This window comes from Crocodylus porosus, unplaced genomic scaffold (genome assembly GCF_001723895.1).
Source record: "Crocodylus porosus isolate Cpor-Errol unplaced genomic scaffold, CroPor_comp1, whole genome shotgun sequence".
Taxonomy (NCBI): domain Eukaryota; kingdom Metazoa; phylum Chordata; order Crocodylia; family Crocodylidae; genus Crocodylus; species Crocodylus porosus.
In genome coordinates, this window is record NW_017728912.1 from 19,422,655 (window position 1) to 19,437,065 (window position 14,411).

General features: G+C 40.8%; 1 protein-coding gene across 2 annotated transcripts in view; it reads right to left on the bottom strand.

Moving 5' to 3' along the window:
- The window catches only part of EGF (epidermal growth factor), a 99,149-nt gene extending 86,992 nt beyond the window's left edge, over positions 1–12,157 (bottom strand). For both annotated transcript variants that reach the window (XM_019534105.1, XM_019534104.1), the window contains exon 1: positions 11,554–12,157. In XM_019534105.1, coding sequence (XP_019389650.1) covers positions 11,554–11,680 — 127 coding nt within the window. In that variant the 5' untranslated portion in view covers positions 11,681–12,157. The remainder of the gene's footprint in view (positions 1–11,553) is intronic.
- Positions 12,158–14,411: the final 2,254 nt, after the last annotated feature.

Consider the following 14,411-nt stretch of genomic DNA (forward strand, 5'->3'; position numbering starts at 1 on the left):
CCCCCCTTGGAGTTACCAGGAACAATGGCCACAAGCTGAGGGAGGATAGGTTTAGGTTAGATATTAGGAAGAACTACTTCACTGTAAGGGTGGCCAGAGCCTGGAATAGGCTTCCCAGAGAGGTGGTGCTCTCACCTTCCCTGGAAATCTTCAAGAGAAGACTGGACAGGCACCTGGCTCGGGTCTTATGACCCCTGCCACCCCCAGTGCTCCTTCCTGCCCATGGCAGGGGGTCGGACTCGATGATCTGTCTCGGTCCCTTCCAACTCATTGATTCTGTGCTTCTATGATTCTATGATACATCATCTAGCCATATGGTCTTCTCCCCTCCTGTACCCTAAGGAGCATTTTTTTGGTGTCCAGACTGCTTCCACTCTTTTAGAGTGGCCCAGCTAAAAGTAGTCATTGTGCTCAAACTGAATGCACTTGCAAATTCTGTAAGTAGTGAGAACTAGTAATAATGCAACAACTTGATGCTTACAAGTAATGGTGTGCAGAAATGACAGCCAAATCCTGATTCTTTGAAAAGTTAACCCAGAAAATCCAAACTTGTTTCTCCTTATTTCTACTCTTGAACTCTAACTTTTCTTAATTTTTACCTGAGTAACATTCCCTCGGCTCTGCTTCATACCCCCTGTCTGGCTGTCTTGACCTTATACTCTGAACTGCCTCCCACTTCTCTTGTGATACGCAATTTTTCCTCTTTGAAATACATTCTTGGCACAAAACCTTTCAATGTCTTTACCTAATTTTTTAAACAGTAAATGTTATATACCTGAATTAGTCTGCAAGATCCTTATAGAAATATATCAGTGACAAATAATGATAAACCACATGCCCATCTCCTATTGAAAGTTCTGTAATTACTAGTAGGAACCATACAAGACAGTCCTTTTATTCACAGACCACAGGTCTGGTTGGGCTTCTCTTCCTTAACATTTACCAGAAAGCTGTGATGGGATCCAGATATTTGAATACCATGTGCCCTTTGCTTGCTAGGGCTGGGCAGATTTCAGGCATCGAATCTAGCTTTAGACCTCTATGGATACCCTCCATGTACAGACCTTGCAGCTCATACCGCTTAGACATTGAAAACCCCCTGATAAAAATGTTTAGGCCAAGAGACCACTGTTGCCTCCCCAAAGGTTGCCCAAAAACTCCTGCATATTCCACAAAATCCAACTGAAGGTGTGAGCCTTCCAGTTTAGTTTACCTCTTCAGGCACATGTAACAGCTGTATCATATGACCACACCAAAATTTTGCGTGAGAGTTTCTGAACTCTGTTACTCTTTACTTAAAAATAAAGTACATGGTATACAGATCAACCTGAAAACAGACATCCTAAAGACAGTTTCCTAGTGCTAACTTATCCTTCCTTTGGCGATCCCTGAGGGTCTTCCTCAGGTTGCAGGGTTCTCCCCTACCTCATCAGATTCCTGAAGCAATTTAATCTCAGCCTGAGCTAGTGAAAGTGGTTGAAGACTGTTTCTCCTGTCTTTTGAAAACCTTCTCTTCTCCTCTGTCATGTCACATCCTGATCAAATCAGCACTGACACGTCGTTACATCCATGGTGGCCCACAACTGATTACCAATGCCTTTGTCTGGTTACAACAGAGGTATGGAATATATTTAGCCATCAATGGACTCATTTACAACCCTTTACGTGACCTGTGGGAGTGTTCAATTCATCCTTGACCATGAGGGATCACTGCCACGGATGGGAATATGTATGGTTTTTCCCCTTTTCTGTACCAGCACAAAAACTAGGAACACATTTAGCGGCATCATTTAAATTTGTTTGTCTTGAATTCACAGAATCTGTTCATCAGTGATGGGAGAAATTGACATGTCTTGCACCGAATTTCTCCTAAAAATCACAGAGCTAACTCATATCAAAAAGATTCATTGTTACTACTTGCATTGAAATTAATCTGAAATAAGAGGCTTCTCAACAGATTACTTCCAATGTGTTCCTACACAGATTCATGGGATAGGTATTACAGCTCTTCAGAAGCTGCCACTAAGGGCTAAATTCTGCAATCCTCAGTCAAATTCTCACTAAAAGTCAGTGAGAGTTTAAACCAAATGTAGGTTCTGGGGCTTTGATTTGGGAGGATCCACTTATCTGTCTACATTGCAGATGGAATCAAGGAGGATTATATTCACTTTTATTGGCTTATCAGGGCAACAGGCATCTGCAAGGCAGAGGTGAAAAACAAATAACTGCCCTGTCTTGCCAAGGTCTACCTTGCTAGAAACAGATCATCAGAGGCCCTAAGAACAGTAAGAGGGGGCAAAATAACTGCTTATAATGCATTTGCAATTGTCCATGTTTGGTGACATAAGCAGCAGCTCCTGTTTGTTTTGCCATGACCTTCCTCTTCCTAAGTAAAGTAAACCACCATGACAGTAACCAATAGCCAGTTGCAGGCAGTCCTAACATTTTTGAAGATATAACAATGACTGCCATGTGCAATGGATCCCTGTGTTTTGGTAAAGTAGAGTGTACTACAGATGTTCCAGAGAAAAATGAGGATCTAGAGAGACTCGCACTGAAACCGCACATTGTCTATAGTCCTAAGGTTGCCTATAAAGACAGTGAATAGAAAATAACAGGAAAGAAAGAATTTCAAAGTGGAATGTTTACCAGTTTCAGCTAGAGTAAATTTCAATCTAATTTTCAATAAAGTACACGGAGCAAATACAGCAGCAGCAGCAATCCCTCACAGTGGAGGATGGTTGTTTTTCATGTTTGTCTTATCTGTGGGTCCAAAGATAGATAACAAAGCCAACCTGGGATCTACAGACTGGGTTGCAGCACAGGTACATGGTGCCATGCAAGGTGGGTAGCTCTGGGTTTTTGGTTTGGGCCTCTACATGCTGTTTCTGCATTTCCATCTCCTGTTGTTATTGTAAGGTTTCAAAATACTGAGATCAAATACACCCCTTTTGCCATTCAAGATAATACTGTTTGACATTAAATAGAAACACTGCCACAGTATAAGTGCAAACTTTGTATGAGTCTGAGACTAGAAAGCCAAAAGTTCTTATACATCAAAATGAAATTCCTGGTGAGTAATCAAATGCCATCAAAACAAAAATAAAAAAACCTGAATCATGTAAAAATTTGCCTTATCAGTCAGAGTAACTACTCTATTGGACTCAATCTAGAAGGCCATGAGCCAAGCAACATCACATACCAGACATTCTAAATTAGGCACTTGTGAACAGTAGGTAGATGCAAAATAGAATTATAACCAAGTCTGGTGCCAAAACTTGCTGTTTCCCCATCAGACATGTCCAGCGATCAATATAATTCATGCTTCATTCCAGCACCATGAACAGAACTTATCCTTTAGGATAAAATTTTTGAAGGAACTGAAGGGAGCTAAGGCAACCAAATCCCACAGATATTTGATAGAACCTAGATCCTTCAGCCTCCTTAAGACACATTTCAATCTCAGCTATTGTGGAAAGGTTTGTTGATCTCTCTGATTCCTGATGTTATTCCAAAGGAATCTTGTCAGGCAAGCATATAGACAGAGATCCACCTGTATATCCATTTTAAGTAACATTTGCATATTTTCCCCAGAATTGCTCCATAATCCATCTTCTGTACAGTGGAATCTTGGAAGGTTGTCCAACATAACCAAAAGGTGAATTGCTGTCTATTTTTTTAATGGGTGACAGAGAAGAGAAGGGGAGGAATTTCAGGAATTCAGTCCCATGAAACTACAGTTCTAAACTACGTTATTTTTCAAGAATGAGCCCTGGCATTGTATCTCTCACAGATGCAGTTAAGAGGTGTGAGAGTGTATGATTTCCACTATTAACAAGAATAACTCTTAGAAATCTCCCCTGTGGCAGTATGAATGTCTTGGGAGCATAGGGCCTTTGAGCATTAAGCTTCCCATTCAAATCTAGCCTAGGCTTTCAATGATGACTGAAACTCATTAACATCTGATGGCTGTTGGACAGCCTGTGTGGAATGGCTTTGGTGACTTCCCTCCATTTCCTGGTATACAGGTGTCCCCTATCATCGCAAGTGTCAGGTTTAACAGAGATACCAAGGACTGAATGGGCACGGCAACAACATAAGTATCTTATCATCAGAAGTTCTAATGTCAGCAGAGTATGAGTGTTGTGCCAAAAGTGTCCCTCTTGGTCCAGGGAAGGCACTTTTTTTTAAAGGCTATTTAAAAAGGGCAAGGTTAATATAGATTACCTCAATGAGGCATGTAAGGAATTCTATCTGGTTACCTTATCAAACAGAAGAATAAAAGGTGACTTAATTACAATGTATAAGTATCTTCACAAGAAAAAAAATCAAATACTAATGGGATTTTTTTAATCTCCTGGAGAAAAGTTCAAGTTTAATCAAATACTAATGGGATTTTTTAATCTCCTGGAGAAAAGTTCAAGTAGAACCAGTAGCAAGATGCTGAAGCCGGAAGAGCTAAAATTAGACACACATTTTTAACAGTGTGAGTGATTAACCAGTAAATCACCAAAGAAAGTGATACAATTTCTATCTCCTGCTGCTTTTGAATCAAGAGATTTGAAGTCAAGCACAAATTATTAGGCTCAATACCAAAGTAACTGGTTGAAGTATAATGGCCTGGGTTAAACAAGATAATACCATGGTCCTTTCTGGCCTTGAATCGATGAAGCTGTCCTTCAGGACCAGGCACGTTGATGGGACAGTATGAAAGTATTTACACTGCCTCTGTTGCATTTGGTTTGTGGGTTTTATTATTTAGAGCTGTTAGTCTGCCAGCCCTAAAGTTCAGATGGCTAAAGAAAAGCCCACTCAAACTAATGACTGAGAAAGGATACTAGCTGATAAAATGATAGAGTGAAACAGTAAAAGAATAATTGTCCAACATAAAAATCAGAGGCAAACTGGCAATCCGCCTCTGCAGTCAGAGAATGTTCAACACAGCTGCAAACAGGAAGACCCGATAGTACACAGCGTTATTGTTGAATTTATTGGTTCTCTGGGTTTATTGTATGAACAATGGAAGGGAACCCAGTACTTAATACGTTATCTCCTTTCCTTGCAAAGCTTAAAATGAAAGGCAGTTTCTTAAGGTCTCAACAAATTTGCCCATCAGGTGCAACTAAGTATTCACTTTCACCTGCACTCTTTGCGCCAAAGTGAAGTACAGCTGCCATCCTGCTGTGGCTGCATTCTGTATCCCAGCAACAACTTCCCCAATGAGAACTTTTCCCTGTGAAAGAAATCGGCTTAGTGAACACAAAGGCTGTGTCTGCAGAGTCCTGACAAGCAGTACTGAATGGAAGAATAAGGTTCTGCTTAGTGCTCAAAGACGTCTTTATGCCGAGAATGCCTTAAGAATCAGGGAAAACGATGAATCATGTCATCGTGATGCTGGCAGCCTTCAATGCCCTTAAACACAAATATTCCAACTGATTGAAAGTCCAAAGAAATGCTCTGAACTCAAAAGGTGAAGTATTAGTATGCCAGGCAGGCTTGCAGAGAAATAGTGAGTGAGTGAAGGCAGTGAGTCAGAGCCCACTTCCCTTTATTTATACTCATGCAACCTCACTGAAGTTTGGCTCCTGTGAATTTATAATCATGGGCAAACTCAAACCAATACATCTATTCACTGCACAATTGTATTGCCAAGGGTGATCATAAAATTTATCTGAGTAAAGAGTAGAATGCCAACCAAGGGACTATGCTTTTTTCCTCTTATGTTTAAAATATACTGTTCATAGTCCAGAAGATGGAAAGAAATTTTTAAAAGTGTACACTTTAAAACAAATAGGGAATACTGTTGCTGACTAAGCTGCAAAGGACTAGCCACTTTCTTAGTTCCAATCAGACATCATTTAGGCACCAAAGAAGTCCCCTAAAGGAGAGGTACTCGCCACAGGTACAAAGCCACTACATCTGGTTCCTCTACTAACTAGTCCATGGTCAGCATAGGGGATTGTTTCCAAAGCAGAGGAGATAGTTTGGTTAGGGGAAGGAAATGGGCAAAGGAGAACATGCAAACAGTAGACATGGCTTCCCTCACAGCAGCTCCCCTAAGTGGTTCTGAGGGGGTGTATACATGTCAACACCAGATAAAACGTAGCTAATTAGTAGGGCTGTGTGAAGCTTCAGTCACTGATTTGATTTGGAAGAGATTTGGCCCAATTTGGCAGCCAAATCTCTGAGTCCAAATCAAATCAGGAGACCCATAAATCTCTCCGAATCAAATCAGAAGCCTCCAAATCGATTCAGAGAGCTTCAATGATTTGGCCATAGACACAACTTTAAAAGTTTTTTCTACACACCTCAAGGTACCAGGCACGGCTCGTGAACACTGAGATGCTGGGGCGGGTGGAGCATCCCGCGGGAGTGCAGGTGGGTCCCCTCAGTGGTGGACCCAGAAGTGGACCAGAAGCACTTCCAGTCCACTTCTGGGTCCGCCATAGAGTGCACAGGGGACCCTCCCCCCTACCTCCTGGCTCCGTGACTGGTGCCTTCTGGGTCTGGGGGGGCACCCAGGCCCCACCCCCAGCCAATCGCTACAGCATAACACTGCACAAATGTAGACATAATCTTTCCAACTCTGGCACTACTAGGTAGAATTAGCTCACAGGACCTCTGCACAGGGGTATTTTGTGTCATATAAAAAATACTATATGCCTGATCTCTCCATCTGTAAAATGAGGATGACAGCACTTCCTTACATCCTAGGGGTGGTGTGAGGTTAAAGCATTAAAGACAGAAGTGCTCAGGTGCTGTGCTAATACCAGAAATGCACATATAACAAACACAAATCAACCATACTCCTTGACTTTTTCCATGAAGTGACATCGGAGAGAGAGGAGAAGGAGGACTAGTGGGATATTCATAAATGAAAACTAAGTAAACCAACTGAATGCTTGAGTGTCAAGTTTGGTGTCAATGCTACCAAAATCTCAGAAGCTTATGTTAGGGAACTCAGCAAAAAAGGCAGAGGTAAAATGCACTTATTAAGATTTCTTCAGTCTTAGACCCATATCTCCATCCTATGGTTATGTCTAAATAAGAATCAGCAAATAAACCGCTTTCATTTTTGGACTGGATCCGGAAAAGATCTCTAAGAGCAAGTTAGCGTCCAGCAATTCATATTCAAACAACTTTAAAAAGCTGTGAATGATTCTCTGCTTCCAAAATTTTCTCATCCATGAATGTGCTGTTAACTTTTTAATTAGTATTAGTTTATTATTAATAATAGTATTAATAATAGTATTAATAATAATATTATGATTATTACCACTATTATCATTACTGCTACTACTACTATTAGCTTGACCCTTTCCAAGATAAATGCTATTTTGTTTTCATTGTTATTTTTTTCTTTTTGTAAATAGCTCAGCATTTTATAGTCATGAGTTAGACACCAAACATTTGAGGCACACAAAACCATTCTAGGGCTCCTCATTCTAGTGGTCTTACTGATCCACTCCTACTAAAGTAGCTCCCTACTTTCCTGTTGATCAATAATGTAGTCCTGGAAGCCACTGTGATTTTAGGGCACTACATCCTTCAAAGATAGGATTCATGAGAGGAGGTTTTTTTATTATTATTTCCTAGCAATTATTTCCCTTGTTTTCCAAAATGTTGATGTTACAAACTTTGATGCATTGATTCTTTTGAGCTACAGCCTTTTCAAGATTCCAAGAAAATGTCCAGTAGTCCACCTTCCCTGTGGTAAAATGTTTGGAAATGAATATATGCAATAGCATATTCACCATAGCTTCTTTCAAAAGTATGGTTGCTGCAGGTACATGATTGTCCATTCTGCTCAGTAATTCCTCCCTACAATATTTACACCACATAACATATTCTGTTGGGTGTAGAGGAGTTGGTTATTTTCTAATGAAGAACAAGTATAATATAAATATGTTTGTATTAACCCCACCAATCACCCTTCATATCTCACTTATCACCAGAAATGGCTGTCCAGGCAAGGATAATGCCTGCTTATGCATTTGCATTGACAGTTACAACAGTGGCCTAATTCTGGACATGTAGGGACATATATAATAGGACTGTGCAAAACAGACGTTTCATTTCAACGTCTGTTTCGCTGTTGCAAAGGGACAGTGTTTTGTTTCATGGTTTTGTTTAATTTTGAAGCACTGTCCTGTTTCATTTCGTTGAAACTGTTTCACTGTTTTGATGTTTCACCCATAAGCTATAAGGGGGAATCATGAAAATACCTAAAACTGTAATTTCATGCCTGGTTCAGATGAAAACTACAGGGATGGTAGCCCCTTCTGAGGGAATGAATCCTGCCAAGTTTCAAGGAGATAGGTGCAGAGGTTTCTCAGAAACTGCACCTCAAACTGCAAAAAGAAAAACTCATGACACTTGCTGGCAGCAGCAGCCTCCCGTCATCCAGGGCACAAATCCAGGGACCCGCACTCCCAGGAGGGATGTGAATCTCCACCAGATGACAGGAGGCTGCTGCTGCTGCCTCGGACTGGCACTGGGCACAGCCCACACCCAGCACTGGGGAAGACTGATCTTGCTCCTGGCCCCAGGCAGCAATGGCACCCTCCTGTCATCTGGCCCAGTGGTGGGAGGCAGGGGAGAGCCAGGGCTGCACTACAAGCAGCTCTGCAGCCCCATGGTCCTCCACCCAGTGGTGGAAGGTGGAGCACAGCCCTGGCTCTGTCCACCTCCTGCCACCAGGCTGAGCTCCATGGGGCTGGAGGAGCCGACCGGAGTGCAGCCCTAGCTCTGCCCACCTCCCACTGCCAGGCTGTGCTCCATGGGGCTCCAGAGACACTCAGAGCACAGCCCATCGGCGGGAGGCGGGGAGACTAACTAATCTGTTTAGTTTAGTTTCTTCCTCAGTAAGGAAGGGTAGTCCTTTTTTGTTTTGGTGTGCTTTGCCCTCTAATCAGAATTTAAATAAGATGGCTTTCATTATCACAACAAAATTTAAAATGTATAGTGCCCAGTTATGTTCCCCTTTCTCATGATAAGTAGGGACCTACCTAAGTCATAGTAAGATAAAGGATTTTTTGTGGCCTGCTCACAGCAGACATTAATGATTTACCGGGCATTTCACAGTGGCCCTGCTCCTCACCACTGATTGGTGCAGAGGCCCTGGCAGCCCTGCCCTTCATCACTGATTGGTCCCCTACACTCAATCTTCATCACTACTGCTTTTTTTTGTTGATTGATTACATGGGAAATAACAGCCAATGCTGGATTTCCCAGAGATTGTGGACAATGTTTTCACAGTTTCCATGATTTAATTAGGTCCCTAATGATAAGGCTTTGATCTTTGAATATCCCTTGAAATCAGTGGAACAAGAAGAATTAGGAGCAAAGTATTATTTGGCGTAATTAAGTAGATCGTGTTCTGGTCTTTAATTAGTAATAATGTTAGAAACAAATCCAGAAAAGCCCATATGCTTTCTGGTAAATGTTCCTTGAAGGACCCTTTCTGTTGTTATCGTAGGCAGTTGTCTACTCAGTTTGGGGAAGACCATTACAGCTAGTATGGCAACAATGAAGTAACAGGAAAACAAACTATGCTGGGAACACTTATTATTAATTGGTATATTCGCTATAACCTACAAACACCAAAGATATCTACTGAGCTTCAGTCAGTGATTTTCATTACACAAAGTTTTCTATATGAGTCATGTCACCCACTCTCCACATTTAAACCCTCAGTTTCCTTCAGTACCTGCCCTCAGCTTCCTGGCATGTGTTACAACTGCACCCTTATATGCTGAACACTTTTGTGTACTTATTTTGGGACTCATATCAACTATTAGCAGTTCTATGCTCATAAGAGAAATCTTAGGACAGAGTCAAATAAAGAAAGAACTGTGTAAGATTTTCTTATAAATTATAAAACTCATTCCACAGAAGGACTCTTCACTTTTATACACTGGGCCAAATTCTGCTCTACATTACACTGCGTCCCATAACTGAGGGGAGTTTTCAGCACATTTCATTTTCCATGCTGTAAGACACATGCCCACATTATCTATGAGTTCATATTGTTACTGCACAAAATCCCCAATGCCTACTAGGTTGCCTTGAAAGACCATATAATACAGATTGTAGTAATTTTTCCTCAATTCCTAGTGGCATAGTGGCAAGTCTATTTCTTGGTTTTAGGTGATTTTTAAAAAATCTTCTCCCAAGCATAGTACAAAAATGCAGTAGAGTCTCATTCTCTATGGGAAGGATCAGGAGAGAGACCATTGGAATGCATATCTCAGTTTTCATTTGAATATGAAAGTGATAATCATCAATTCCACTGATCCTTCAAAAGCCAAACTCTATTCTAAATTACAGCTAAGCAAGCCAATTTGCATCAATGAAGTCATCCTAGTGTAAGTGAGGATACAACTGAGCCTTTACAACATACTTGGAAGTCATAATTATCAAGGATCTCCCAAATATTCACTCTCCAAAACATTCTCTGAAAGGCTCTCAGTTAAGTTTCTTGCTCACAGACTGAAATGCCTTGTTCCTTTTCTTTTAATAGTAAGGTATTTAACATGCATACTTCTTTTTCTGTTTACAACTTGCTATTTCTTGGCAAAACTCACCAAGATGCACCTGTTTTTAAATCACTGGAATCCTGTCAAAGCTTGAGTCAGAACTTCTGAAGCACTAGCAAAGTGCTTGCCTCTAATATTAGGGGTCCTCACTTAAAGACATCCAGAGCATTTCTTCACTGCCTTTCTGTATAGTACACTACATCATCGGCTCTGCCTTTTCAAAATTTCAAATTTCAGGCTGTCAAGAAAAAGGCCTTGTTTCACTTTTCTTCTTACTGAGTTATAAAACTTTATTTCCAAAAATATTAGCAAAGTCCTGTTGGCCGTGCGAGGCAACAGCTAGAAAACCAAATCGCTAAGAGCTTGTCACAATAATATTAGTTTAATGCATTTTACCAATATATTTTTAGCATAATATGATATCAGATAGGTCCTTCCAGCATGAGAAGCAATACATTTCTATTACATAGCTTGCTGCCATTAAAAAAAGTTCTCTGTAAATATGCATGTATATAAATGAATACATGGACACTCTATATTTATATTTATATATATATGCACGTGTGTGTGTGCATGTACGCTATATATATATATATATATATATAGTGTGTGTGTATATAAATAGACACAAATGTGTGTGTGTCCACACATGTGGGGGTTTATACACACATACATGTTACAGATACCCATATATATGAACAGCAATACCCAGAGAATAATCTGTATCTCTTGATTAATCATATTCATCTTTTTCTTTCTTTTTACTTTCAGATAGGTGAATTGTCAAGTGGCTGCTTTTGCTATAATATAAAAGTACTAGCAAAGTCCCGATGGTCGTGTGAGGCAACAGCTAAATAAAAGCTTATGTATCAATGCAAACATATTAATGTATATATATACTATGTAAAAGGCAGAAGTAAACACAAAATTAAGAGGCTAAAACTCTTAGTTAAGTTAAAAGCCTATACAGCTTTCTTAACACTTGAATATTGTGACATTAAAGTTGCTTACTTACCTATACAAGTAGAGTTTTCACTCCCTAATCGGTATCCCCTAGGACAGTTCCAGTGCTGTAGAGCTGAGAGGTTAACAAAACCAATTTTAAACACCACAGACAAAAAAGCAGCAAGTAAGAGAAACATAATCTTGAGATTTGTGAACTGTCAATCACGAGCAACTTGCTTGTATTCAGTCATATCCAGGATGAGAAGAACATGTGTAATCCCAGAGCGTTTCTATAACAGCTTGTTTCTTACACTGGGACATCTTTTCACAATACCAGTTTTCTCTTGCTGCCTTGCTTTTCTTGTCACATTTGTCCTTACCGTGTCCAACTACAACCTCTGAAGAAATTCCAGCAAGATTTCTTCCCCACGCACATCATTCTTGCTCACTCACTTGCTCGTGCTCGCTCTCTCTCTTTTTTCTGGAAGCCAAGTATGAAATGCCTGACACCCTTGCCACAAATTTAACACAGTTTAAAAGGAAAGCTCACAAGGATCACTGCAAATTCCCTTGCAACAAGCTGCTGGATAAATCTTAAAAGCAGAAAACCTATATAAGTTGTTGCCACAGTCCTGGAAGGAGCATGAGTGATATCTATAGGCACCATCCTTCCCCAAACATAGTTGGTGTTTATATACAAACTTGAAACCACTCTCCTTTCCTTTTTAAAGCTCTGCTTGCCCCACCTCTTTTCTTTTTAGTGCCACCTGATCAAAGCTTGTGTTGCAAATAGTAATGTGGTCGCTCCATACTGCAGGGAAGCCAGCCAAAGTGCAGATATGCAGCCACTCATAATAAATACTCTGCATTTAAAAAAAAAAAATCTTCTGGTTCCTAGGAGGTACCTGATGAATTCGGGCCAGGCTTTAGCTTCTGAGAGGCTGTACAGAGATTTATTCTTTGTCTGTAAAGTCATAAGTATCACCACTCACATTCATTTTAAAAACATTGTGTGTTTCATGACCAGGCACAAACTTCATCATAAATATTAATTTGCATACAGATGAGAAGAACAAATGCCTCCAGTTTCTCCTATATATATTTTCAGCTGCAGAAGCCAATATTCAGAACTATGGCAAGTGATTGCAATTCTCCTGAGTTCATTGGAATTGCAGCCATTTATACCAAGGCATGAATCTGGCCCTTCTGAAATCATAGGAAGATATCTACTATCAGACCCTAAAGACAAAATATGGTCCAATTCTCTACTACTTTGTCCCTGTTACAGTTGCTTGGATCCATGCAGAGAAAGTGAATGGAACTACTGTTCTAATTTAGTGGTCATATCTAATTTGTGCAAGGCAGTGATGCAATGAGCTCACTATCTTCTAGCTACTGCAGAAATCCTCCTTCATATAATCTTGACAGGCCTAATTCTGTAAGGCACTTGTACATATACATGCCCATATGATTTCTTAATTTTTAAATGGGTTAAATGAAGCAGATGCTTCAGTGCTTGACTGAACCAGGGCCTAGTGTGAGGTGTTTTGTTGTTATTGCATATTATAGGTATATAATTGTTACAGCATTATGCTGGAATAAATAATGATAATGCAACAGCTGGGAACACTGGCAGCACCAGAACCCAACACAGCTGTAGGTTAGTCCATCCATGGGAATTTTTTCTATATTTGCTTGAATTGACAAGACTCATGGACTTGGACTGATTGAAAAAAAGCAGCATGAAACATTGATTACAAGCTGCATCACTTTCTGCTAAGAGCAATTGTGCAAAACTGTTTCTTGATGTTTATGCCCATGCACAGCAACGTTCTGCTGGCTTAATCTGTTTCCCTTCATTGCTCCAACAGGGATAAGCAACTAATTAAATCTGTTCTGACAAAGGCAAGCCAAGTTTTCATGCAAGTTGTTCAGAAGTGGATTCATGACTGAGTTCTATAAAACACAACAATTGTAATGCAAATTATGCAAAGCCAGATTCTGCAACTATGACGCGTACTGAATAGCACTTGCTCATGCAAAAAGTCCCATTGAATTCAGCAGGCCTACTGAGTGGCATTCATTACTGGTGGAGGTAGAAGAATCTGGCCCATTAATCATGAAGGATTCACATTTGCACTAACAAAATAACTTTGGCTATGAGTTCCCCACAAATTTCTTCTCTCTTCAAGTTGGGGGGGTGGGGTATGGAGACTGAGCAGCACAAAAGGAATGTGTCACTTACTTGTGAGTAACCACCACAGCAGTGTTTGCCAAACTGTGAGAGTGGCCTCCCTGGAGAAGCTCTGACCTTTTCCAGGGCAAATCTTACATTATTCCTCAGGAAACATGTGCCCTCCATCTCTCTTTCCCATACAAGATGCTCTTTAATCTCTCCTCTGTCTTTTACCCCACTTCTTTACTTCCTCTTTACATCCAAACACCTGCTTAAACCTAAGAACTACTTCACAGTTAGGGTGGCTAGGAGCTCGAACCAACTTCCAAGGGAAGTGGTGCTGGCTCCTACCCTGGGGGGTCTTTAAGAAGAGGCTTGATGGCTACCTAGCTGGGATCATTTGAATCCAGTTTTTGTTTTTTCTGTTTTTTTCTCCCACCCGGGCGGGGGGGGTCTGACTTGAAGATCTACAAGGTCCCTTCCGACCCTACTTCTATGATTCTAAGGATTTCCTTTTGCCTTTCCATCTGTGGTTCTACAGGCACATCCACACATGCAGGCATGTATGCTTGCAGCAGCTCAAATGCAGAGGCACAAATTTGTGCCAGAGATTTGTACCTCAGCACACGTGCCTGAATATGCACTTTGGTGTGGGGCAAATTTCATAGACATCAGGGCTGGAAGGGACCTCGGGAGATCATCGAGTCCAGCCCCCTGCCCAAAGGGCAGGAAGTCAGCTGGGGTCATAGGAT